The sequence below is a fragment of the Heliangelus exortis genome, chromosome 19 (genome assembly GCF_036169615.1).
Source record: "Heliangelus exortis chromosome 19, bHelExo1.hap1, whole genome shotgun sequence".
NCBI classification, from domain to species: domain Eukaryota; kingdom Metazoa; phylum Chordata; class Aves; order Apodiformes; family Trochilidae; genus Heliangelus; species Heliangelus exortis.
The window spans coordinates 2375321-2400328 of record NC_092440.1 but is presented as its reverse complement, the minus strand read 5'-3'; the positions used below and the strand labels follow the sequence as shown (position 1 = coordinate 2400328).

At 49.5% G+C, this 25008-nt stretch overlaps 1 protein-coding gene across 3 annotated transcripts in view; it reads right to left on the bottom strand.

Annotated features, from left to right (window-relative positions):
- OSBP2 (oxysterol binding protein 2) overlaps positions 1–25008 on the bottom strand; it is an 86096-nt gene that overhangs the window by 44833 nt on the left and 16255 nt on the right. For all 3 annotated transcript variants that reach the window (XM_071762672.1, XM_071762671.1, XM_071762673.1), the window contains one exon: positions 16844–17052. In XM_071762672.1, the coding sequence (XP_071618773.1) occupies positions 16844–17052 (209 nt within the window). The remainder of the gene's footprint in view (positions 1–16843; positions 17053–25008) is intronic.

The following is a 25008-nucleotide window of genomic DNA, read 5'->3' as shown; positions in this document are numbered from 1 at the left end:
AAAACCCATTCAGCATGAACAAACCTTCTCCTGCCAGCAAAGGAACATTGGGCTTTGTCTCTCATTCTGTGCATCAAAGGGAGGATTATTTAAGTAGTAAAAAAGAAAAAAAACCCAACTAAAACCTAACAGCACCTTTGCTTCTCTGGGTTTTAGACTTTCTCACTCCTCTCTGCAAGGACTTCATTTTGTTCTAAGCTTATTCCTAAAACCACAAACAGAACCAACTCCTCACCTCTGTGACCCGACTTGGCTGTTTTCTGGCCCATTTCTGCCTCAGAATCATGGAACCCCAGAACCATTAAAGCTGGAAAAGACCCAAATCCAACTGTAACCCACCTGCCACAACCACTCCAGCATCTCCTGAAGCCCCACATCCAAAAACCTCAGAAACCCCCCCCAGGGAAGGGGATTCCAGCCCATCCCAAAGCCCTTTCAGTAAAGAGATTTTTCCTGATATCCAACCTAAAATCTCCCTTGGCACAACCTTTTCTTCTTGTCTTTTATCTTGATCCAGGACTCCAGCAGTTTTGTGGCACCCACCACACCAACCCCAGGGACACCCCAGCTCCAGTGATGCCCCAACCTCCCCTCACCCTGATGTCCCCCCCTCTCCCAGGGGACATCCTACTGCTCATCCCCCTGTCCCTGCAGCCTTTGCCAAGCCAGGAACAGGGACACAACAGATCCTGCTGCCACCCTGAGACTTTTTGCCCCTCTCTCCATCCCCCCCACCCCATTCCCTCCAGTTTGGGATGGGACAGGATGCCCAACACACCCATAGGTTGAGAGGGGGGGGGGGGGGGGGGCATCACCCCTACAGCTGACACTCAGCATCACAGCCACTTCAGGAAAAAATCGACTTGGATGAGGGTATAGAATGTACCCTCAGCAAGTTTGCTGATGACACTAAGCTGGGAGGAGTGGCTGACACACCAGAAGGCTGTGCTGCCATTCAGAGAGACTTAGACAGGCTGGAGAGTTGGGCAGGGAGAAACATGATGAAATTCAACAAGGGGAAGTGTAGAGTTTTGCATTTGGGGAAGAACAACACGATGTCCCAGTATAGGTTGGGGGCTGAGCTGCTGGAGAGCAGTGGAGGTGAAAGAGACCTGGGGGTCCTGGTAGACAAGAAGATGCCCATGAGCCAGCAATGTGCCCTTGTGGCCAAGAAGGCCAATGGCATCCTGGGGTGCATTAGAAAGGGGGTGGTTAGGAGGTCAAGAGAGGTTCTCCTCCCCCTCTATTCTGCATTGGTGAGGCCACACCTGGAGTATTGTGTCCAGTTCTGGGCCCCTCAGTTCAAGAAGGACAGGGAAGTGCTTGAAAGAGTCCAGCACAGAGCTACTGAGATGATTAAGGGAGTGGAACATCTCCCTTATGAGGAAAGGCTGAGGGAGCTGGGTCTCTTTAGTTTGGAGAAAAGGAGACTGAGGGGTGACCTCATCAATGTTTTCAAATATGTAAGGGGTGAGTGTCAGGGAGATGGAGTTAGGCTTTTCTCAGTGGTGACCAGTGATAGGACAAGGGGTAATGGGTGTAAATTGGAGCATAGGAGGTTCAAGTTGAATATCAGAAAAAATTTTTTTACTGTAAGGGTGACAGAGCCCTGGAACAGGCTGCCCAGGGGGGTTGTGGAGTCTCCTTCACTGGAGACATTCAAAACCCACCTGGACACGTTCCTAGGGGATGTACTCTAGGGGGCCCTGCTCTGGCAGGGGGGGTTGGACTAGATGATCTTTCCAGGTCCCTTCCAACCCCTAGGATTCTAGGATTCTATGAAAAAATCCATTTTGCTGGTAATTTGGTTAATTGAAAGGAAAGGAAAAGCCACACTCCAGAGTCCCCCAAAATAAACCCCCCCACAGCAGCCCTGATGCCACGGGCTGGGGGGAGCAGGCACCCAGGTCCCTTTCCCTGGGGATGGGTGCAAGGAGGAGAGCAACATCCCCCACTAAGACTCAGCATCTCCAAGCTTCTCCCCACATTCCCTTTGGCTGGATTTACATCCTGGATTTACTTTTCCCCAGTGGCAGTCCCAGCTCAGCAGACCTCTCCATAAAGTGAGTCCCCTCAGCCCCATCTCAGCCCTCACGGATCAATTTTGGTTTTTTTTTTTACAAAAAAAAAATAAAATAAAAATGGTTGGCTCAAGGAATCCAGAGCTGAAACTTCCCCCCCCCTTTCCAAGACAAAATTCCCCTTGGGAAAGCCACACTCCATTCCCAGCCACGCAGAAGACAACAGCACAACCCATAAATAGTGGGAAACTTCTTCCCTGATTAAGCAGAATTTCTGGATAGCAGCAGGAAAACAAGACCTGAAGGGCTGGAAAAGTTTCAAACCCACCTCCCCTCTCTTTATCTGCAAAAATCTCAAACCAGGGACACCCAGAAACCAAACCACGTTCCACAGCCAAGGTCATGCTGAAAGGTTCTCTCCAGAGACACAGGTGCCTGAGGGTTTTATTTATTATTTATTTTATGTAATTAATTAATTATCTATTTATTAGCTTTGCTCCTGCAAAAAGCCTCCTCCTCTGAAAAAAAAAAAAAAAGAAAAAACAAAAAAAACAAAAATCAAAGAAAAAAAACCAAAAAAACAAAAAAAAAAACCCAAAACAAACATAAACAGAAAAACCAAAAAACCAAAACCAGAAAAACCAAAAAACCAAAACCAGAAAAACCAAAAAACCAAAACCAGAAAAACCAAAAAGCCAAAACCAGAAAAACCAAAACCAGAAAAACCAAAAAAACAAAAACCAGAAAAACCAAAAAACCAAAAACCAGAAAAACCAAAAAACCAAAAACCAGAAAACCAAAAACCAGAAAACCAAAAACCAGAAAACCAAAAACCAGAAAACCAAAAACCAGAAAACCAAAAACCAGAAAACCAAAAACCAGAAAAACAAAAACCAGAAAAACAAAAACCAGAAAAACAAAAACCAGAAAAACCAAAACCAGAAAAACCAAAAGCAGAAAAACCAAAAGCAGAAAAACCAGAAAAACAAAAAAAAAACCAAAAACAGAAAAACTATAAAAACAAAACAAAAAAAACCAGAAAAAAACACCAAAAGAAAAAAAAAAAAGAAAAAAGAGAAAAAAAAGGTAAAAAAAAAAGGAAAAAAAAAAAAAAACAACCACACACAAAACCCAACATTTTATGCAACATTTTATCTGTATTTGCTGAGCTGGGCTCAGCTCTTTGCTGCCATCAGGGGACACAGGACCAGTTTGCACTGAGAGCTTCAAGGGACCTCAAAGGGCAGGGCAGGGCTGCCACCAAATCCCCCAAAATGATTTAAAAGAAAAAAAAAAACCACCAAGTTTGAGCTATTCCATTGCCTTTTATCCTTTATAAGGTCAAAACCTAAGAAAAACTGAAGTGTTTTGGCTTGATATGATCCATGTCCTAAAATCCACAGCTTCCAAAGTGTCCCACGCCTGGCAGTGCCACCAGGGAAACACAGATTCCACACAACTCAGAGTGTTTGATCAATCATTTATTGCTCTTTGCTCTTAAATCTCACTGCAGGGAAACATATCTTGCTATTAAACCAGATGAAGACAGAATAAAACCCCTGTAATTCCCCTATTTTTTTTTTTTTTTTTAGCAATCTGGCCCCTTGTCAATTCAGACCTGCAAGTTACACCCATCCTGTCATTTTTCATGACATGTCCATGCAACGCCTCTTTTTACCTCATTGCCATTATTTCCCCCATCAGCACATCATCAAGCCTCAGGAATATTCAAATTAAGTATTAAATAATCCTTGGTTAAAAAAAAAAAAAAAATAGAAGTCAAGGGCTGAGATCACTGGGGACTGATGGAAGGTCTGGAATGACACACGGATCAGCCCTGAGCCCTCTGTTTTGAGGCTGCTTCAGGTAAAAATCTGCATTTTTTTTCCTCCAGATTTCCACTGAACTGATTCCCTACTCTGCTGCTGGGGGGGAAAATGGAAATCTAAATTCATCAGGAATGGCCCCAAGCTCCCCAGGCCCAGCATTGCCACCATCAATCACAGAACCACAAATATTTGGGTGGGAAGGGACCTGAAAGATCACCCAGCCCTGATTTAAATAACTCAGCTTTGATGGTAACTTCTCATCTCCACATCCCAGAGGTTCAGTGGAGGAGCCTCTGGTCCATGCTAGGTCAGAAAGCCCATATCCAAATTTTGCTCAGCCCTGGCCATGACCTTCTCAGAAAATCCTTCATAGAAGCACTGCCATTCTCCAAAAGCAGAAAAATTTGGTCTTGATAATTCCCCTTCCATTCAGAGGCTGAGGAAGGGGCAGAGGGAATAAAGCACCCTGAGATGAGCAGCCTCAGAGCAACACAAATCACCTGCAGAAGCACATAAATAAATATCCTGCTCATAAATAAATATCCTGCTCATAAATAAATATCCTGCTCATAAATAAATATCCTTCGCCACTGGTCAGGATTGGCTGGAAAACCCTCTCAGCCTCCTTGGGTCTCTCTGATCAATAACCTCAGGGTTGGTGCTTCTGTTCCCCAACATTTCAAATCCCAGATGTTTGAGGGGACCTGAATTTGTAGCAGTGGGGACAAAGAAAAAAAAAATCAAAAAAAAACCAAAAAAACAAACAAACTTTTTTCAACAGGAAAGGGATTTTCTCACCTTGAGGGGAAACCAAGCAGTATTGGCTAAACTCAGCTTTAGCTGTCAGTATTTAATTGCTGACTGGCACTAATGAGAACCAGCAAGCAATTAGCAGCCAGATGGAAGGAGTCTTCCTGGGGAGGTCCTTGGCTTCCAGAGATGGAAGGAGCCTCCTTCTGTCACCTCTAGCAAATCCTGTTTCCATTTAATGACTTTCAAGCCTCAGCCAAGATGCTGTCCCAGACCCAGGGCCACCCAAAGCCTCACTCAGAGGCTCACAGAAGTTTTAGGGGAGAGCTGAGCCCATTCCTGAGCTGTCACCAAAGTCAACACCGGGCCACAAGTGAGGGAACTGCACGAGTGCAAGCACAGAAGGACCACGCAGAGCAGATGGGACTGAGAGCCACCAAACTATGGCAATTAAAGGCCCCAAAGTTGCTTTTTTTTCAGCACCATTTCCAGAGAGGACTTTGCTGCAGGGGGCCTGAAGAAAAACAAGGCAGCTCCCATCCTCCTCCCCACCATCACTCCTAGGACAACGTGCTCCAGGGCTCCTGGATGGGGCAGAGGTGGCTTAGCTCAGCACCACCGTAAAAATGAGGAATAACAACAGCCCTGAGCTCCTCAGCAACCCCACTGTAACAGCACAGAACCACCAAGAGTTGGAAGGGACCTCCAGAGATCACCCAGTCCAACTCTCCCACTAAAGCAGGGTCACCCAGAGCACATCACCCAGGACTGCATCCAGGGGGGGGGGTTTATAATATATCCAGAGAGGGGGACTCCACACCTTCCCTGGAGCCAACTTTTGTCACCCTCAGAGTAAAAATACTTTTTCCTATGTTTAGAACTTCCTATGTCCCAGCTTGTGCCCATTGCCCCTCATCCTGTCACTGGGAAGTACTGGGAAGTCTGGCTCCATCTCCCTTGCACCCACCCTTTAGTTACTTGTAGGCATTGCCAAGGTCACCCCTCAGCCTCCTCTTCTCCAGATTCCAAACTTTCTCAGCCTTTCCTCATTAAGAGAGATGCTCCAATCCTCCCATTAGCTTTATTGCTGGACCTTCTCCAGTAGTTCCCTGTCTCTCTTGAAGCACGTGGTCCTACCTGCAAGCCTTTCACCTGGATTGGGACCCTGAGTATCCCCATAAACACCCCAAGGAACTGCCAAGGGACCACCAGGCTCAGGGACATCCAGCTGGACCATCCAGATGGTCCTGGGCTGCCTCTTCCTCAAGTCAGGAAATCAGTTCATCCAGAAGCTCATCCATCCTGCAGCTGGAGAGCAGAGGAAGGGAGCAATTTAAGTTTTGGGGTTTTTTTTTCCCTTCCTTTTTCAAAGCAAGACACAGATCCTCCAGCACCTTTTGTTTGCACTGCTTCCTACCACGATGCTCCGTGGGGAAAGGGAGCAGGAAAAGGTTTCCCTGGATCGTGGCTCCCCAGGTTTAAGCAGAAGAGGCAGGGAAGGAAAAAGCCACTTGTTGAGCTGACTGAAAATGAAGGAGCTACAAAAGGGAGCAGGAGGAGAGGGGGCTGACACAGCACCACTGAAACCCCCCTGGTTCTGCAGCCACAGGGGTGGCAAGCAGCACCATCCCATTCAGAGACACTCAAATGTAGATAAACAGAGATAAACCACCCAGCTGCTCCCCACAGAGCCTCTGGTCTGGGTGGAACAGATTTAAGCAGGAGATCTCCTCCAAAGCTCCCCATGGGGCATGCAGGTAACGCTGTGGCAAACCCCCCTGGGATGGGCAGGATTGTCTGGCTCCATCTCACCCTCCCTAGCCATGAGCTCCACACCTCCAGGGGGGGAAAATCCTGCCAGTATCTGCTAGGAATCAAGTCCAAGCAGCACCAGTTCTGAGGAGAGGAACCAAGTGCCCAGGGGATTTGGTTTTGGGGGAGTGACCAGCTCTGAACCAGAGAATAACCAACCTCCAGCTCCCTTCACAAAGGGGAAGGATAAACCTACCCCCACGGCTTGGAAACCTCCTCCTGCACCCCCAAGGAGCCTATTTAGGCAGTCTAACAGCTGCTCTACCTCTTCCATCCTCTCCCTAAGTCAGTGGCAACATCTTCTGCCATCAGGTCCTTCTCTTTCCCACCTTGGTGCTGCTGCTCACGCCTCTGCTTGCATCACAACCCTCCCTGTGCAGCCCCTCCACATCCTCACTCGTGTCAGAAGCTGAGTGATTACCCATGCCCAGTGTGCCAAGTCACTGCTGTGCTCCAGGGCTGCTAAATATAACACCTATTGCTTCCCTCAAGGAGGATCCATCAGCAATTTCTGCTCCTATCAGGACACAGAGGGAAGAATCAGAAATTGGATTTTTATCACCCTGTCATCCTTCCATTCCTTCTTGTTTTCCTTTAATAACCTGTCCAGCTGATCTGTAAATAAATATTTAAGTCTGAAGTGAATAGGTTACTTCCCAAGGTTACTTCTTCCTGAAATGATTTGTTTAAAATCAGGAAGGTGCCTTAAAGTTGAATTTTTACTTGAAGCTACAAATGTAATAACCGAGGTCGAAACCCATCCTTATTCATCTCCATCACCAGCATTCCTGCCAAGATAATGTTATTACAGCACCAGGAGAAGTCATTTGACAGGGAAAAAAGCAGGTTTGGGAGCTACACTCAGCTTTGGAGAACTCTGCATCCCATGCTGTGTCTCTGCACTTGTCCCAGGGCCGGGGACCCACAGGACCTTTGGGTGCTGTAGGTTGCCACCTCCTTCCACTGCAGCATCCCCCCCTTTGGTGGGCAAAGCCCTCACCCATCACCCCCCCTGTCACCTTCCCTACACACAGAAGGTCAGGCCCAGGCTTTGCTTCACTCCCCAGGGATGTTCCTCCTCTTTTTCTGTGACCAGCAAGGTAAAGGATTGGGATCCAGGGCAAGACCACCGGAGCCACACTGCTCCGACAGGGAATGGGCTGCCCCTCTTTGGATTGCAAGAGCTCCACAGCCACCAGAAGTCACAGAAACTGGGGGCTCAGTGTCCCCCCTAGCTCCTGGGTATGGCTGAGAGCCCCTCACTCAACTGTTTGCCTCCCTCTATCCCTTCTCCATTGAAGTCTGTCCATATCCTTGCTCCCAGTGATTATCCAACTGCTCCAGAAACACTCAAATCATCCTGGATGTGGCAGAAAAGAAATGGAAGGCTCCAGCTAAAGGCATCCCACCCACCCAACACTGCCACCTGAAGGGCTGAGACCCCCAGCAGACCCTTCTCTCCTGCTTCCCAAGTGGCTCTCCATGCATCCCACCCCTGACTGATGGAGCAAGTGGAGGAGGCTCCGAGTTACCAGGCAAGAGAGAGCCTTGAAGATTAAGTTCCACTAAGGGCAGAATAAAACTGCCACTCAACCCTCCCAAAGTTGCTCTTCACTTCCTTAATTTTAACTTAAAAGACTCTTTAAGAGGAATCCCAAATCTCCCAGGTGGCATCCAAGGAAATGCCCCAAAGGAGCATCTGCTGGCAGCAAATCCCACCTGGGCAGCAGCAGCAGGAGCTGAGGAGCTGCAGGAGCACAAAGCACCACAAGATGCCAGCAAAGCACAGATGAGCCCTGTCCACCCCAACCCCCCCGGGGTGCAGGGGAAGTTCTGGGGTCCAGAACAGCTCCCTGGGCTGTAATGCTGGGGAGAGAAGCAGCAGAAGACTCTTGTGTCCCATTGGAGAGGGTTCAAGCAGGATCTGGCTGTTAAATCCCCCTCTTGTAAGAATAAATCCCCCTCCTCCTTGAAAAGCCAGCTGCAAAGTCAGGTGTAGGTGAGAATCTTCCAAATTCCAGGCTCCCTGCTCATCCAAGGCTTGGGGGGGTTTGGTAGGACACATCCTGCTGGAGCCAGGGCTTGGTGGAAGGAATTTGCCAGGAGAAGGCAACTTGCACCACTTGGGCTGGGAGCAAACCACCCCCAGCAGAGCTTCCTGGGAGCCAGGGGATGCTCAGGTATCAAGTGCCACCCATGGGAAGAGGTTTGAGAAAACCAAGCACAGGTGGAAAAAGTCTTTTCTGAGGAGTTTCTCGTTCCCCCAGGGCTGAGCAGAGCATTTGGCAGCACTGGGTGAAGCATCTGCAGGTTCCTAAATAATAATCATGCACTTGGATGTCCCCTCTACTGTGTCCTGAGGGATGTTGGATATCCCATGGAGACAGAAAGCCACACATGACCCTGATGCCACCAAGCTGGGAGTCCCACCAACTCACCAGCCTCTGAATAGCAAACAAACCCAAGCATCCAGCCTGAAAAAATACAAATTATTTCAGTGGCAGGACTCCCTGGGCCCTGCAAGGGTGGCAAAAGCCATTTGTACCCCACCTCAAGCTCAAATCCAAGTCCCAGTTCTGTGGCTGAGGCCCTAAAAGCCTTTCCTTCCATCCAGCCCTCAGCATAAAACAGCTCAGCCACCACAGAGATACCTGCAGGCTTCCTGAAGGCATCAGCTTCCATTTAATGACTTGTTTCTAATTAGTAAGAACTGTTATTCTTTTCAGAGCTCAAAATTGATTTTCCTCCACCAATCTTTTTTCTGTGACAGTTTAAAAAAAAAATAAAAACAACCAACCAAAAGACACACTTGGGAATTTTAAATGCCTAAAAATAAAACCTGAAATACACTGAACTGATTGCATGAGCTGGAAATGCTCCCAACCATACAAAAAAAAAAAAAAAAACGTTACATTATTTAAAAAGGTTATTAAAAAATACTTACAGGTGAAGCTTGCTTGAAAAATTTAAGTAACAAGCACCTGTTGCCAGCATTTTGCAAGAGGTCAAGGTGCAAGTGAGAGGCAGGATGTGTGAGCAGCTCCTGCTCCATGCACTGAAATCCCCAGGGGGAAACCTCACCATGGAACCACAGCTCTGGAGATGTTCTGGGCAGAGCAGAAGAGCTGGGATGTGTCCTGATGGGATCCCAGCATCTCCAGAGGTGCTGATGGAGCTGCCACTGTGCTGGAGGTGAGTGGTACCCAGGGCAAAGCCCCCCCAGCTGCCTCCTGCCACCATTCCTTGAAAAATCAAGTCCAACCCCCCTGCCAGAGCAGGATCACCCAGTGGGAACACATCCAGGTGGGGTTTGAATGTTTCCAGGGAAGAAGATTCCACAACCTCCCTGGGCAGCCTGGGACAGAACCTCCCACAGTCCAGCTCGCACCCATTACCCTTTATCCTATCACTGGGCATCACTGGGAAGATCCTGACTCCAGATTCCTGACACCCCACAAGGGTTCATGCACGAGCTGCTGATGGTCATGAACACCAAGCACCCAGACCCAGAAGCACAACAAGGTAAAACCCAAGCCAGGCAAGAAGAGTAAAATCAGCAGTCCAGCAGCAAGAGAGCATCCATCTTGAGTTGTATCCCAGCTCCAGTTAAGAAGTTAGCAAAACAAAACAAAAAACCAAAAAAAAAAATCCAAGCTAATATTAGGAGGCTCAGCAGAGAAGACACAAATCATCCTTCCCACTTCTGCCACCTCCAGAGGGAGTTTTAAGATCCCAGGGAATCCACACTGACTGCCTGGCAGGAGCCAAGGAGGGACCTGCCTGCAGGGACAAGATTCCCTGCACCCACTCTCCAAAGGATAAACCCAAGAGTGGGGTCAGGGAGAAAAAAATGCACCTGGAGAAGCCCTGGCAGAAGGGGCAGCACTGACTGCCACGGGCACCGGGTGCTCTGCTGGCCCCAGGGCTGCCCAGCCAAAGCCTGGCTCAGCAGAGCTGCTGCTGGGGCAAAGCAAGGATACACCAACACCCAACACCCAGCACCCAAACACCCAAACACCCAACACCCAGCATCCAACACCCAAACACCCAACACCCCGCATCCAACACCCAACACTCAGCATCCAACACCCAACACTCAGCATCCAACACCCAACACTCAGCATCCAACACCCAACACTCAGCATCCAACACCCAAACACCCAGCATCCAACACCCAACACTCAGCATCCAACACCCAACACTCAGCATCCAACACCCAGCATCCAACACCCAGCATCCAAACATCCAGCACCCAAACACCCAGCACCCAAACACCCAGCACCCAAACACCCAGCACCCAAACACCCAGCACCCAAACACCCAGCACCCAACACCCAGCATCCAACACCCAGCACCCAAACAGCCAACATTCAACATCCAACACCCAGCACCCAACACCCAGCCAGGCTGCTCCTGTAGCTGGGAGGGTGCAAAAGGAGCACAGCAGCTCAGAACACTCCAGGGGGGTTCTGATCACTCCCCAGAGTCTGAGGACTGGGCCAAGCACTCAGGAAGGGGATGTGCATCATCCGTGTATATTCTGTGTATATTCTGTGTATATTCTGTGTATATTCTGTGTATATTCTGTGTACCATCCTCCCAGGTCTGCTCTGCACCTGACACCTCATCTTGGCTTTTTGCTTCCCTCCAAAGCACCCCCACAAAGGGTGATGAAGCCACAGAGAGCCCCCCCCTCACCAGCCAGGCTGCAGATCCCTTGGGAAAGGCAGCAGAAACACCAGGCCTGACCTGGAAGCCAAATTCTTGGGACATCAGCTCCTCCTGAGTCCATCAGAGCCACCCAAAGAGCCACCAAATTCACCTCCAGCTCCACATGGCACAGTGCCACCCACCCCTTGGGCACCTCTGCTTGCTCCATCCTGGGGAAGATGATGGAAATTGGCCACTGAGGGGACATTTTACTAAAATGAAGCCAGAACTGTTTCAAAATAGCTGACAGGCATGCAAGTTATGAAGGGAAAGGAGCCCAGGCTGCCATCCCATTCTCAGGACACAGGGTCACACCACCCTGGAAGGGCAAAGGACAAGGAAAGAATTTACCATGAGTTGACAGAACAGGAGAAAAAGGAGCAAAGAAAAAGGGGGAAAAAAAAAGAAAGAAAGAAAAAGAAAAAAGAGGAAAAGAAAGATGAAGAAAAAGGGGGAAAAAAAGAAAAGAAAAAAAAAAAGCACATGACTTTATAGAGGCAAATCCCTCCCCTGTTAGTTCAGAGCACTCCTGTACCCTGGTATGAACAGAAAGACACCAGCCTGGGTTGGGGACCTAAGAGGGACAAAGTCAGCTCATTTCTGCAGCCTTTGAGGAAGGGAGAGGAAGCAGCAAGGAAAAGGACAGGGAGCAGGAGCTCCAGCTGCATCCCCAGCCCCAAGATGAGACCTGGGCAGGAGCCAAACCTTCATCTCCTGCTCCTCCCAGAGCACCAGAGCCAGCAGCCTCCCAGGGAAAGCCCTTCCTGCAGAAAGCCCCTGCCAAAAGGGGAGGATTTGCTTCTCCAGGTGGAAAGGGTTGGTGGTTCTGGCCTGCAGGCAGAGGACAGGAGGTGGGTTCAGCCCAGGGCTCAGGGTTGTCACCTCCCAGCAGAAGGGAAGCAGGTGGAACCCCTGTATTTCCCTTGCAAATGCACCTCCTGATGGAGGCAGGCACAGCCCCAGCCCTCTGCTTCCCACTCCAACACCAAAGAGCCCTGAGGACCAAGCCAGCCACAGCCAAACCCTCATTCAAAAGGATAAGAAATAAAAAAAAAAAAAAAAAAAAAAAAATCAACATTTTTACTACAACCCCCAGCGGGTGCCTCCCTTTGAGCCACTGCTCAAACCCAGCCAGGGACCACAGCCCAAGGGATCAGGCAAATAATCCCCCCCACAATGGGCACAGGATTGGACCCGAGCTGCAGCCAGGCACATTCTGCTCTTCCTGGGTTTCAGCACTTCCATGGCATTAATTCCAGAGGCAGAGAGCAGCCCTGCTCTGGTCACTGCCTGCCAGGCTCTTCCCAGGGATTAACCACAGAGGAAATGCTCCTTTTTCCCTTTGAAAGCTCAAAACAACATAAAGCCAAATGTTATCCACTGCATGCAAAATACAAGACCCCTCCAAAGCTGCTTCAAATCCCAGGGAAGTGGGAGTTTTCATTCTCCAGGGAAATAATTAAACGGGAGTGAAGGTTCCCTGATTGCACTGAGGTTTTTTTTTTTTTTCTCTGCAGTCACAAAGAACCTTGATAAATCCTGCTGACAAAAAGGGGAAAAAAAAAAAGTGTGGAAGTGACAAAATGGAAGCAACAAAAAAAAAAAGCCACTAAGCATTAGACAAAGGAAACATTTATTTACATGCAGCTGAAAAACATGAAATGATGGAAATAACACTTGCCTTCACAGCCAGCCAATAGTGGTGATTTGTCCTGAGTGCAGGGTGAGAGGTCAATAAATAATGAGAAAGAAAAAACAGATTTTAAAGAAACACAGAAGGTGGGGATGGAAGAAAAATAAAACTGTCACACCACACACACTGCTTTGAAACCCAAAAAATTTGTAGCAAATACAAACACTGCAAAGCTCAACGTTCTGTCCCCCTTGTTCCTTGACACTTATGCACCCAAGGAATGACCCCCAGTGTAAATATTCCTCCTTCTCCCACTTTTTCTGGTGAAGCTTTTGCTTTTCAGCTTGCCAGGGGAATTCCCTGTTGCTGCCATGGGCTCCTTCAGCCCCCAAATTTTTCCCAGGCTGCAGCTCCCAGAGCCACCATGCAGGGACCAGGAAGGATTTTTCCTCCCACCAAACTCCTCCTGCAGCAGCTCAGCCAAAAAAAGAGCCTTTTCCTTCCCTGCACCCATCCCAGGTCACAACCCTGCCAGCTTGGCAGAGGAAATAAGAGGCTGGGATGGCTCCTGGGGCTCCAGGGAACAAAATATACTTGGAAGCCCCCAGCACCCCAGCCACAGGTGGAGGGGACCCTGCACAGGAGCCACAGTGGCATTTATTTAAGGAATAAAGGGGGTTATGGCTTCACTGCAGTGTTTGTTCTACACTGGTTTTATTATTATTAAAATAGAAATGTTAAAAAATAAAATAAAACCCAAATATTTCCTTTAAGACCATCATGAAAACAACTTTCCCCACCACATGTTCTGTGTATCACAAACTCAGTGATGTCTCATGGCCCAGCAGCATCTCAGGTTTTCACTGTCAGCTGATGTCCTCGTGTCACACATCCCATTCATTCCTCCTCCTCCTGCCAGAGCATAACCAGCCTGAGAGCAGCAGCCATTCCCAAACCCCTCACCCCTTCTTTCCCCTGCACAGCAACCAGGTTTTTATTCATTTCCAGGGCTGCCTAAAGCAGCCTCAGCTGCAACGTGGAGTGCACAGGAGCCCCAAACGCCCCAAAAAAGCAGCAAGAGCAGGCAGCAGGCTCAGTGCCCAGCACATGGCACAGACCCCACACCTCCAGCTGGATTTTAGGAGCCCTAAAAACTGCTTCAGGGCTTCCTGCCTCCCAAGAACTGCCTTCCAAGCAGCTCTTCCCTGTTCCCAACCCCTGTTTGCAACGCTACCACCCCCAGCTCTCCCCAAGCACCACCCTGCACCAGAACGTGGGGTTTTCTAAATATAAATATAAATATCACTGTGGGGTTTTCTAAATGAGAAGATCACCTTCCCCTTGCCTGTCACCACTCCTGGTGAACAACAAACCCTCTTCCATCACCCCCAGGGAGGAGTGGGCAGCAGCAGCAGCTCCTTTGCTGATTCCAGAGGAGGCTGCAGCATCCCTGCTCCCATGTTTCATTTGTGCCATTACATAAGGACCATTTTCTGTGTTCCTGCAGAATAAATGATTATCATGGAGTACATCTGGGACAGAACTCCATGCAACATACATTGCACCTGGGGAATGAGGCAAAGATCTGCATCAAATTGAGGGGGGGAAGCATATTGCTTGGAGGATTCCAGCCCAACATGCAAGGGGAAAACAGTAACAGAATTATTAGCAAGTAATAAAAAAGGGGATTTCCTGGCTTGTGAAACACAAGAGAATCCTAAAGATTCCCCTCCATCCTCCTCCTGTTTGCACTGCCAGGGAGCAGCTGGAGGCTGTGCAGATCCCAGCCTATGTCCATCCACCAGGAGCTCATCAGCTGCAGGCAGCCAGACAACCCACTTAGGCACTTCCCCCCCCCCTGGGTCTCCCAAAGCCTGCAAACTTCTCCAGCTGAAAAAAATTCCCAGGCTGATGCAACAAAAAAAAGCTTTTTTTTTTTTATTATTACTATTTTATTTTATTTTTATTTCCCCAACTTCTGAATTTCCTGGAACATGTCAGGGATGTGTTCAGCCCCCCATAACCACTTGGATGTCAAAAGTCAGTGCTTCATGACCCCCCACATTCTTGGCAGACCCCCCCCTACCTACAGATCCAGCAGATGGGGAAGCCCATGGCCACCTCCTGCTCATCCAAGCCCCAAACTTCTGTCCTTTCCTCCCAGATCCCTTTGGTTCCATTTGGGAATGGATCTTGCCCCACGTTGGCTGTGGCAAGACAAAGGAAAACATGGAAAGGAGCTGCAGGAGACTGGGATGCCCAGCTCTGGGATGTGGCTTTGCCAGCAAAGCTCAGGGGTGGGATACCTGGCCAGGAATTTGGGGAAAGAAAATTGGGGGAAGCAACAATTTGGAGAGGGGGGGAAGGAGGGGTGCAGATGCTTTGCTGTCCCACACTGCCAAGTGAAAAATGTCTTCTGCAAACAAATCCATTATGTGGGAAGAGGAGGGGAAAAAAAAAAAAAATCCAAAGGCATCAAGCAACAAAACTGACATTACCACTAAAACAATTAAAGGGAAAACTGAGAAATAATAATTAGGGATCTTTTTTAATACCACCACACCAGCACTAACAATCCTCCTCCTTTTCCCTCCACACTGCTCAAAGCTCCTGCTTTCCTGCAGTCTACAAACCAGCCCTGTATAAAGCTGGTTTTAATCCCTCCCTGTTTGCTAAGATGAAAACAGCCAATTAAGGCTGTAAGCACAAGCAGACAGCCCAGGCAGTCAAGCCCTGCTATGCCAAACCCCAGATCCACACCAGGCTGGGGTGTTGTTACCAAAGCAAATCCTCCCCCAGGGTGACAAAACCCCAAATCACAGAATCCCAGACTGGTTTGGGTAGGAAGGGGCCTTAAAGTGCCACCCCTGCCATGGGCAGGGACACCTCCCACCAGCCCAGGTTGCTCCAAGCCCCTGCCAACCTTCAGCACTGCCAGGGATGGGGCAGCCACAGCTTCTCTGGGAAACCTGGGACCCTCACACCAAACAATTTCTTCCCAATATCTCATCTCCATCTCCCCTCTTCCAGTTTAAAACCCTTCCCCCTCATCCCATCACTCCATGGATTGATATTCAGTGCTGTTGATGGCACAGAGCAGCATCTGCAGGTGTCCCAAAGCTCAAACCCAGATCAGGACAGGTCAGATGCCACACAGACACAACCCAGAGCACATTCCCTGGTGATGCTTTGACACATCTCCATTCTAAAATTTTGGGGACAGTTCAAGCTTCATTTTCCTGTTAAGCAGAGTACAACAAAAATGCTCACTCCATCTTTTCCCCAGTCTCAGACCTGACTTCCAGCATTCAGAATCTGAGTGGGTTTATTCCAGGCCAGAGGGGGTAGCCAATTTTTTTCAGACATTCATGAGTTCTGTAATCTGCAACCTGAAGCCAGGCTTCTTTGTGGAAGAAAACCAAACACTAATCCCAGAAGAGTTATGAACACTGAAATATTTCTGTTGGTTTAACACCTAAGTGATCCATTACACAACAGAGCAGTGAAAATGACACCCCAAGGAGAAGCTGGGGAGCAGGCACAGGGTTCCACATAACACAGCTGTCCCAAATGGACTCTGATAAATAACACACCATGGGGGAGCAGGGGAAATACACAGGGAGAGGCAGAGCTCAGCTAAAAATAATCTCATTCATCTGTCAAAGTGCCCTGAGCTATGGGTGGATGGCAGGGTGCAGCTCTGGCTGAACTGCTGACCTGCACTTAGTGCCTCTTGCAGCATCCCCCATCCACATGGACCAACCCAAAGCCTCCAGGAGGTAAGCACACAGGTCCTTGTCCTTCAGCAGCAGGATCATTAGTTCCTTTTTCCTGGCTCTCTGCAATTTACAGCCATTACCAGGGGGTTTTAAGACCTGCTTAATGCTGCAGGACCTGAGGAGCTGATGTTTGGTGCAGGCAGTGTTGTTGCAAACCCTTGATGTCCCTGCAAGACCAGCTGCTCATGTGAACTGTGTGTGGAAACAGGACCTGCCAAGCTTTCTGCACAATTTAGCAAGCACAGAAGAGCTGCTTTGCAAGGGAAGTTGGAGAAAAAGGATGGAGCTGCATGCCAAGAAACACCCTACCTGACTGGTTGTTCCTCATGCGGATGGCTTTGGCTTTGGCCAGCTCCAGGGCTGTCACCCAGCGTTGTCTCTCCACTTCTGAGTTGGCTTTCAAGTGGTAGGTCCTGCCCCCGTTGGAAAGCACAATGTTACACGAGTCCTCTGTGTCAATGTGAGCTGTGGAGAGGTTGATGGTTCCCCGACACGTGTGAGCCATCTCTGCCTGGGTCCTGAGTAAGAACAGAGGGAAAAGGAGCATCAGAGCTCACAGCTTCTCTCCAAAACACCAATATCCCCCCTCCTCCCCATCTCTGAGCAGCAGGGATCCACGGAAACATCCCAAGCAGGCAGCATGGCAAAGGCACCAGGGCCACGAAGCTCTTTGAACAGGGAACCAAGGATGGGCTGCAGCACTTGGAGGTCCCCTGTATGAACATCACCCCCAGCACTGAAGCTGCTGGGTTCATCCCTGCTGTGCTTCTGGTTGCCCTAAAAGTTAAATCACCAGCTGTGCAGCACTGGGCCTTCTCATCTCATTTGTATTGCTCCTTTCCTCTCTTTTCCCTGCTGTCCCACCTCCAGCATCCAGTATTCTGTGGCTTTTTCAGTCTCCCTGTCTTTTCTCTAGCTGTGGAAAGACCTCCCATGCAAAGATCTCCATCCATGAGGCAAATGAAAGCAGCACAGCCCTTCCCCAGCTGCTAAAACACCTTTGCTACTGACAAAATTGCTCAGTCCTTCCCTAGGTTCCCCCAGGTGAGCAGATGGCTCTCTCCAGACTCAGCTCCCTCCTTCCACCCCACCTGGGCCAGGGGCTCAGCACCCTCACACCAACCCATTGCTTCCCAACATCTCCTCTCCATCTCCCCTCTTGCAGCTGCAAACCCTTCCCCCTCATCCCATCCCTCCCTGTCCTTGTCCCAAGTCCCTCCCCAGCTTTCCTGGAGCCCCTTCAGGCACTGGAAGCTGCTCTAAGGTCTCCCCATTGCAGCTTCTCTTCTCCAGCCTCAACACCCCCAACTCTCTCCTCCTGGCTCCAGAGCAGAGCTGCTCCAGCCCTCCCAGCAGCTCCAGGGCCTCCTCTGGACTGGCTCCAGCACCTCCCTGTCCTTCTGCTGATGGGGACCCCAGAGCTGGACCCAGATTTACCCCAAGGGAATCTTCAGATGGGGACAATCCCCTCCCTGGCCCTGCTGCTCACACAGTGGGGATGCAGCCCAGGATGTGGGGGATTTCTGGGCTGCCAAGCCACGTGGATGGCTCCTGGTGAGCTTCTCACCATTCATTTCCAAACTCATCCTCCTGATGCAGAAGGTACTGACACGTTCCAGGAGGGATTCCTCCCCACCTCCAGAGAACTGCTAAAATGATTTTCTCTTCTACACAAAACAAAGGTCTCCCATGTGACTTCAATCAATCAACTTAAAGTCATATTAATCAGCCCTGTGCTCCCACCCAAGAAGCTTCAGTGCAGTTTTCATTTCTTTAAGCTCCCTTCCCCCCTGCCAATTTGCATGGGAAATCAGTCCCTGTCAGCACCCACACACCAGGCAGGCACCTGACCCATCCCTGAGCCAAGAAGCAATCTCCTCTGTCCACACACAGGAAAAAGGAAAAAAAAAATAAATAATAAGGTGCCCTTCAGAGGCACTGGTGGTCAGATGGAGCTGCTTATTCACTCAAGGATTGCATAACCCGATCCAGGCAGATTTCCTGATTCTCCACTTTCTGCAATAATCTGAGCCCTGCACATATGGGGAAGCACGTGGGCAGAAAAGCAGAAGAGAGGTGAAACGTGGAAAAGAAAGGTGGATACAGCCCAGGATCTGGGATGGTTTGGGTTTGTTGGTTTGGGTTTGGTTTTTTGTTTTTTTTTTTTTTGCTGGTCCTTGCCAAAGCTCATCAGTGGGATTTGCTTTTGGAGATAAAAAGTTAGAGCTGGGCACGGGGGAGATGCAGAAGGGCTGTGTAAAGAGGGGGGGAAATAAGATATTCCAGATGTTAAAGAGCATGGAAAGCTGGATTAAAGCACCCAACACACCCAGGGAACTGCCCCATCCCTGGCAGTGTTGAAGGTTGGATGGGGCTTGGAGCAACCTGGGCTGGTGGGAGGTGTCCCTGCCCATGGATGAGCTTTAAGGTCCCTTCCCACCCAAACCATTCTCTGTGATCAGTGGCTTGAAAATGCCCTCAGTATAAAAACTCCTGGGGTCTCAATTTTAGCAACTCAAAGTCTGCAGCCTGACAGATCAGCTCCATGTCACAGAGCAATAAAAGGAGAGCAAACCAGCATTTAAAGATCTGCTTCCCAGCTCTGGAGGACCTCTCCAGTTGTATAAGCAATGCTATCCAAGAGAAAGATTCATCCACATTTCAACAGCTGTAAGAAATTTTACTTTATGTCTAGAACAATAAAATTCCTTTGTAAGAAGTCAGATTTATCAACAGAGCGGAGGGAAGGATGTCAAGAAAATAAGTAGATAACAAAGGGGTTTTCTCTTCTAGCTCCCTGACTTTGGTTTTGGTGACATCACAACAGCCCAAAATTTAGCTTCAGATGGCAAGACGTGGCTGATACAGATTTGTACCTCCAGCTGTGAGGCTCTGCTGGCACCTAACAGGGCAGCAAGCAAGCAGAGCCTTGGCTCCCACCCAGCTCCCAGGAACCACTCACTCCACACCAGCTCACCTGATGCTTCTGGAGCTTCCCTGCTAAGCTTTCCCCTCCACATCAAGGCTCAAGGCAGCTTCTGGGCAGCCCCATCTCTCCTTCAGCTCAACCATTCTCACAGCTCAGATGGAAAAAGAACCCCAGGAGGGAGCCAAGAGCTCTGCAGAGCACCCACTGCCCAGGGGCACTGCACAAAACCATCACACTTGGAGAAGACCTTTAAGATCCCTGAGCCCAACATCAGCAAGAGCACAGCAGCCCAGATGTGAGACCCTGGCAGCTCAGGAGCTCCTTTGGTTTGACTTTTTCCACCAAATCCTAGTCAGGACCATCCAGGGTGCTAAAGATGCTCAGGTCAGCAAGAGCAGAGCTCTGCAGCCTGGCTTGCCCCCCAAAACCTCAGAAGAACACTACACAAACACTCACACGAGGCTCCTCTCCAGAGCTGGGAGGCCAATCCTGCTTGCTCAGGGGTTCCCAGCAGCACTCAGGATCACTGCATCTTCCCAGACAGAGCCAAAGACAACTGAAGTTATCCCCAGAGTAAGGACCTCCTGAAACACCCTCTCTCTTTTGAGAGATCTTTCTCCTATAACCTCCAACTCATCTGCTTGCTGTAAGCCCCAGTAGCCAGCACACCTGATTCTACATCTTAAATGTTGAATTCTCAGCACTCTTTTGGGTCTTTCTGCTTTCTGGTGTAACTCTAGGTCCCTGCAGGGCTCAAATTTGCAGAGGGACCTGGACAGACTGGAGAGTTGGGCTGATCCCAACGGGATGAGGTTCAACACAGCCAAGTGCCGGGTCCTGCACTTTGGCCACAACAACCCCATGGGGAGCTCCAGACTGGGCACAGAGTGGCTGAAAGCAGCCAGGCAGAAAGGGACCTGGGAGTCTGGATTGCCAGGAAGGTGACCATGAGCCAGCAGTGTGCCCAGGTGGCCAAGAAGGCCAATGGCATCCTGGGCTGGCTCAGGAACAGCGTGGCCAGCAGGTCCGGGAAGGGATTCTGCCCCTGTGCTCAGCCCTGGGGAGGCCACAGCTTGAGTCCTGTGTCCAGTTCTGGGCCCCTCAGCTCAGGAAGGAGATTGAGGTGCTGGAGCAGGTCCAGAGAAGAGCAAGGAGGCTGGGAAGGGATCCAGCACAAGTCCTGTGAGGAAGGGCTGAGGGAGCTGAGGGTGTTGAGGCTGGAGAAGAGGAGGCTCAGGGGAGACCTCATCACTCTCTACAACTCCCTGAAAGGAGGTTGGAGCCAGGGGGGGGTTGGGCTCTTTTCCCAGGCAACTCTCAGCAAGACAAGAGGGCACAAGAGGTCTCAAGTTGTGCCAGGGGAGGTTTAGGTTGGACATTAGAAAGAATTTCTTTAGGGAGAGGGTGCTCAGCCATTGGAATGGGCTGCCCAGGGAAGGGGTGGATTCTCCATCCCTGGAGATATTTCCAAAGAGCCTGGATGTGGCACTCAGTGCCATGGGCTGGGAACCACGGGGGGAGTGGAGCAAGGGTTGGACTTGATGAGCTCTGAGGTCCCTTCCAACCCAGCCCATTCTAGGATTCTGTGATTCTATGAAATTTGTCCCCATGCTGACAGCTGGGGTGAAGCACCAAGTCCTTCCTTAGGAAGGATTCAAGAAGAAAATAAAAGAAAGGAAGGATTCAAGAAGAAAAAAGAGTTTGAGAGACACTATTTGTGGTTTGGGGGTTATTTTTGAGTCTCTGGATGCAGCAATGTTGCCTCTACACACATGGCATGAAGCTGGCCACAAAGCCCAGGTCCATTTCTGGAGCTGGCAAAGAGACCTTGAGGAGCTTCCCCAGGGAGTTCCACCCCCTCCAAACTGTATTGGAAGGACCAAGAGCTTGGAAACACTTTTTGGCTGTAACATCTGACTAGAATGACAAACCCAGGCTGCCAATCACACCCAAAAAACAACCAACCACAGCCAAAAGTAAACCCCACACCCTTGCTGCACAAACCCAATGTGCCCAGGCAGCCCCAGCATCCCAGGAGATCTGGAAGGGATGGGATGGATAACCCTGCTGGTCTGGAGGTGTCAGGGACACCCCTGAGGTCAAAGCAGCTCAAGAACTCAAATCTTAAATATTTCCATCCTGATTTATCTAGAGAAACACTGTTGGGAGGGTAGAGATGGGCTGCAAAGCACCACATCCAGGAGGCCCTTCCCAGTCAGGGAGGGAGTCCTGGTCCTGCCTCTGCTGAGGTCTCCCTGACAGCCCATCCAGTGCCATGGGGAAAAGGGAAATCCCCAGATTTGGCAAGTCAGGAGGAGCAATTCAGCACATCCCTGTCCCAGGGAGACCTGGAGGGTTTCTCTGCAGACCCTGGAAGAGCATCAGCCCCTGGAAGCACAGTGAGCCAGGAGCAGATCACTGCACTCCTGCCTCATGGATCCATGGGTGAAACAGGGCAGGTAGTGTCATGGCTACCAGAAAAAAAAGAAAAAAAAAATCATGATATACTGAAATTTATTTAAACATGGGAGTTTTTCTGCTAGAAAAGCAGAACATCATCAGCATCAGGTAGGAAACCCAACTCCAAATGGCTGCAAAGCATCCCCCTGGCTGAGTCTGCTCATTGCTGCTATTTCTACCAGGATTTCAAAACAACTCAGACACTGAATACAGCACCCATGCAGGCTTCCCATCTGTGTTTGCATAACAGCAATATTTCATTTCCATTAACCTTGCACACAACATGAACACTGCTCTCTGAGGAAGAAAGTGAAGATGTTTGACCCCTCTTGTCACTCCAGATCTGGTTACACAGGCACCACTCTCACCTCTGCTTTTGCTTTCTCCACTATATGGCAACCTGGAACCATTCAGAAGTTCAGACAAAAAGCTCCTTTTTAACTCCTGTCCCCCCTACAAGAAGAAAGAAGCTGGAGAGGCTTGGAGGTGGCAGCTTTGCTGCTTCTTCCACCACCGACCTCTCCCGACTCAGAGATGAACACTTCTTTTTCCTCCTGTATCTTCCACAGATTCAGCTGAAAACAGTTTACTCACTTTGTTTTCCCAGCACGGTGGAAAATATCCTATCACTAAAGGCTCTACAGGCACAGAGAAATGTTTATACCAACTGCATAACCAAGAAATGCCCTTCAGAGCAAACTGCAAAGACTGCTGCAGGGAGAGGCAAGAATAGAAAGCAAGGGCAGGGACAGAAAACAAGCAGAACTGGACAATGCCAGAGATGGGGACAGAAAAGAGGAGAGAACCCAAATGGATCTACACTCTGCCTGGCCCCACAGTAAGAGCAATGCTCTCAAATACTTTCACCAAACCACCTTTTTTTTTTTTTTTTTTTTTTTTTTGAAGATGATGCAGAAAAATCACAGCGGTCCACAAGGGTAATCAGGGCTGATCTTCTTAATTAATTGAGGGTGGGAATTTCTCTCCAGTGATTTCATTTCATTACCAAGAGTGGGAGAAGAGCACAAAAGACAAACACAGTCATCCTGGTGCAGCAAAAGCCACTTGTGCCAGCTGGCCAACCACCCCCCCCAAGGGACACTGCTCTCTGCCTGTCTCCCACCAACTCCTGAGGATGCCCAAGGGTTTCCATGCAGGCTGATAAGAATTCCTGGGTTTGATTAAGCTCTTCCAAGCTTTTGGTGACCCTGGAGGCAGGGCCAGCACCCAGAAGGGTTCTCTCCAGGAGCTCACCCTGCCAACAAAGGGCTCTTGTTGGCACTGCCTGCAGCTCCCATCCCACTTCAGCAGCCTCCAGCCCTGCCTCAGGGTTCTCTGGGCTCAGTTCCTCCCTGCTGAAATCCTGGGCTTGGTTTTAGGGTGACCCTCATCCCATCCTCCCTTCAGAAACATTTGGAATACTCCAGCCCGTGGCTGGGGTACAGAAACCCAGCACTGCCCTTTGTCCCCACAAACTGAGATTTTTGCATGTCCTTTGTTCAGAATAACTGAGGGTATAAAGGCAATGAAATCTCTCCTGGGGGAGAAATTATTTAAAATAAAAATAAATAAATAACCCAACACTTTAAAACTGGCTTTATTTAGAGTCCAAAACCTCCCAGGCCTGAAGTCAGGGGATATAAGTGTGGACACCAAACCTTTTGGGGGTTATTGCTCTCCCTTGGTTCAAGGAAAAAGGATTTCTACAGTGACTCAATTCCAGAACAGAAATACCCAGGAGAAAGCAGGCACGTGGCTGGGAGGTGTTTTCCTGCAGCACACAACATCCCCATCCAGCACACCACAAACTGGTGCAGCTCTGCTCACACAAACCACATGCTCCACATGACCAACAGCTCAGATTTCATTTTTTCTTCCTCTTTTTTTTTTTTTTTTTTTTTTTTTCCCCTTCACCAAACTTATCAAATCACAAAAAAGCCAAAGCAAGCATATGGCAAGTGCTGGACTGAGAGTTCTGCAAAATCATACAATTCCCTTCTATTTAAAGGGGGATTAATCTGCCAGTGGCTGCAGTCAGGATGGACACAGATTAGTAACAATCAGATTTAAGGGAAAAACCCTGCAATCCTCCCCAGCCAGAGGGATGCCCACTGCTCAGGAATCCACTGCCTCTCCCAATCAGGGGAAAAATTCCCCCCTGATCCACCCAGCACCTTTCTGGACCAGCTTTGGAACAAACTGCTACCTACAAGTGGCACCCAGCACCCAGGAGCCTCTGCCAGAACTGCATCCCACCCTCCAGCAAGGATTTAGGGGTGAGATTGCTGCAAAGCTCTCCTGTAAAGAGTTGGGGGCAGTTAGAGAAGCAATCTGGATTTTACACCCCTTCCTCCAGCCCTTTGTCACTTGGGTTTGGTTCCAACCCCCCCTCCACACACACCCAAGACACAAGAAGATTTTCTCTCCCTCTGCTTCACAAAAAAGAAAAACCATCTGGAAGGGAAGGGAATTGTCAGGAAGACTTTCTCACCCCACTGCAGGACAAGGCACCCTGTGCTGTAAAGCTTTCCTGCAAAACCTCCCCAGCAGAGTTTGTATCCATTGGCACTTCCAGGTCGGAGGAATCCTGGATGGAGCAGCCTCTGAAAGCTGATGGAATCTCAGACACCTCACTGCAGACAGCATCCTGGTGACCACCTCAGGAAAACTGACATTGCCAAGGTGAAACATCTCTGAACCCAGCCAGGCTTCCCCCCTGCTCCTTCTGAACTGGACCCAGTTTGGGGCTCCCCAGTTCCAGGAGAACAGGGATCTGCTGGGAAGAGGCCAAGGGAGGAGGATGAAGGGACTTGAGCATCTCTGCTGTGAGACTGAGAGCCCTGGAGAAAAGAAGGCTGAGAGGGGATCTCAGGAATGTCCCTCAATATCTGAGGGGTGTGGGGCAAGAGGAAGGGGCCAATCTCTTCCCAGTGGTGCCCAGTAACAGGCCAAGGGATACTGGGCTGAAGGAAGAACATGGGAAGTTCCAGCTCAACCTGAGGAGAAACTTCCTGACTGGGAGGGTGAGGGAGCCCTGGCCCAGGCTGCCCAGAGAGGTTCTGGAGTCTCCTTCTCTGGAGCCTTT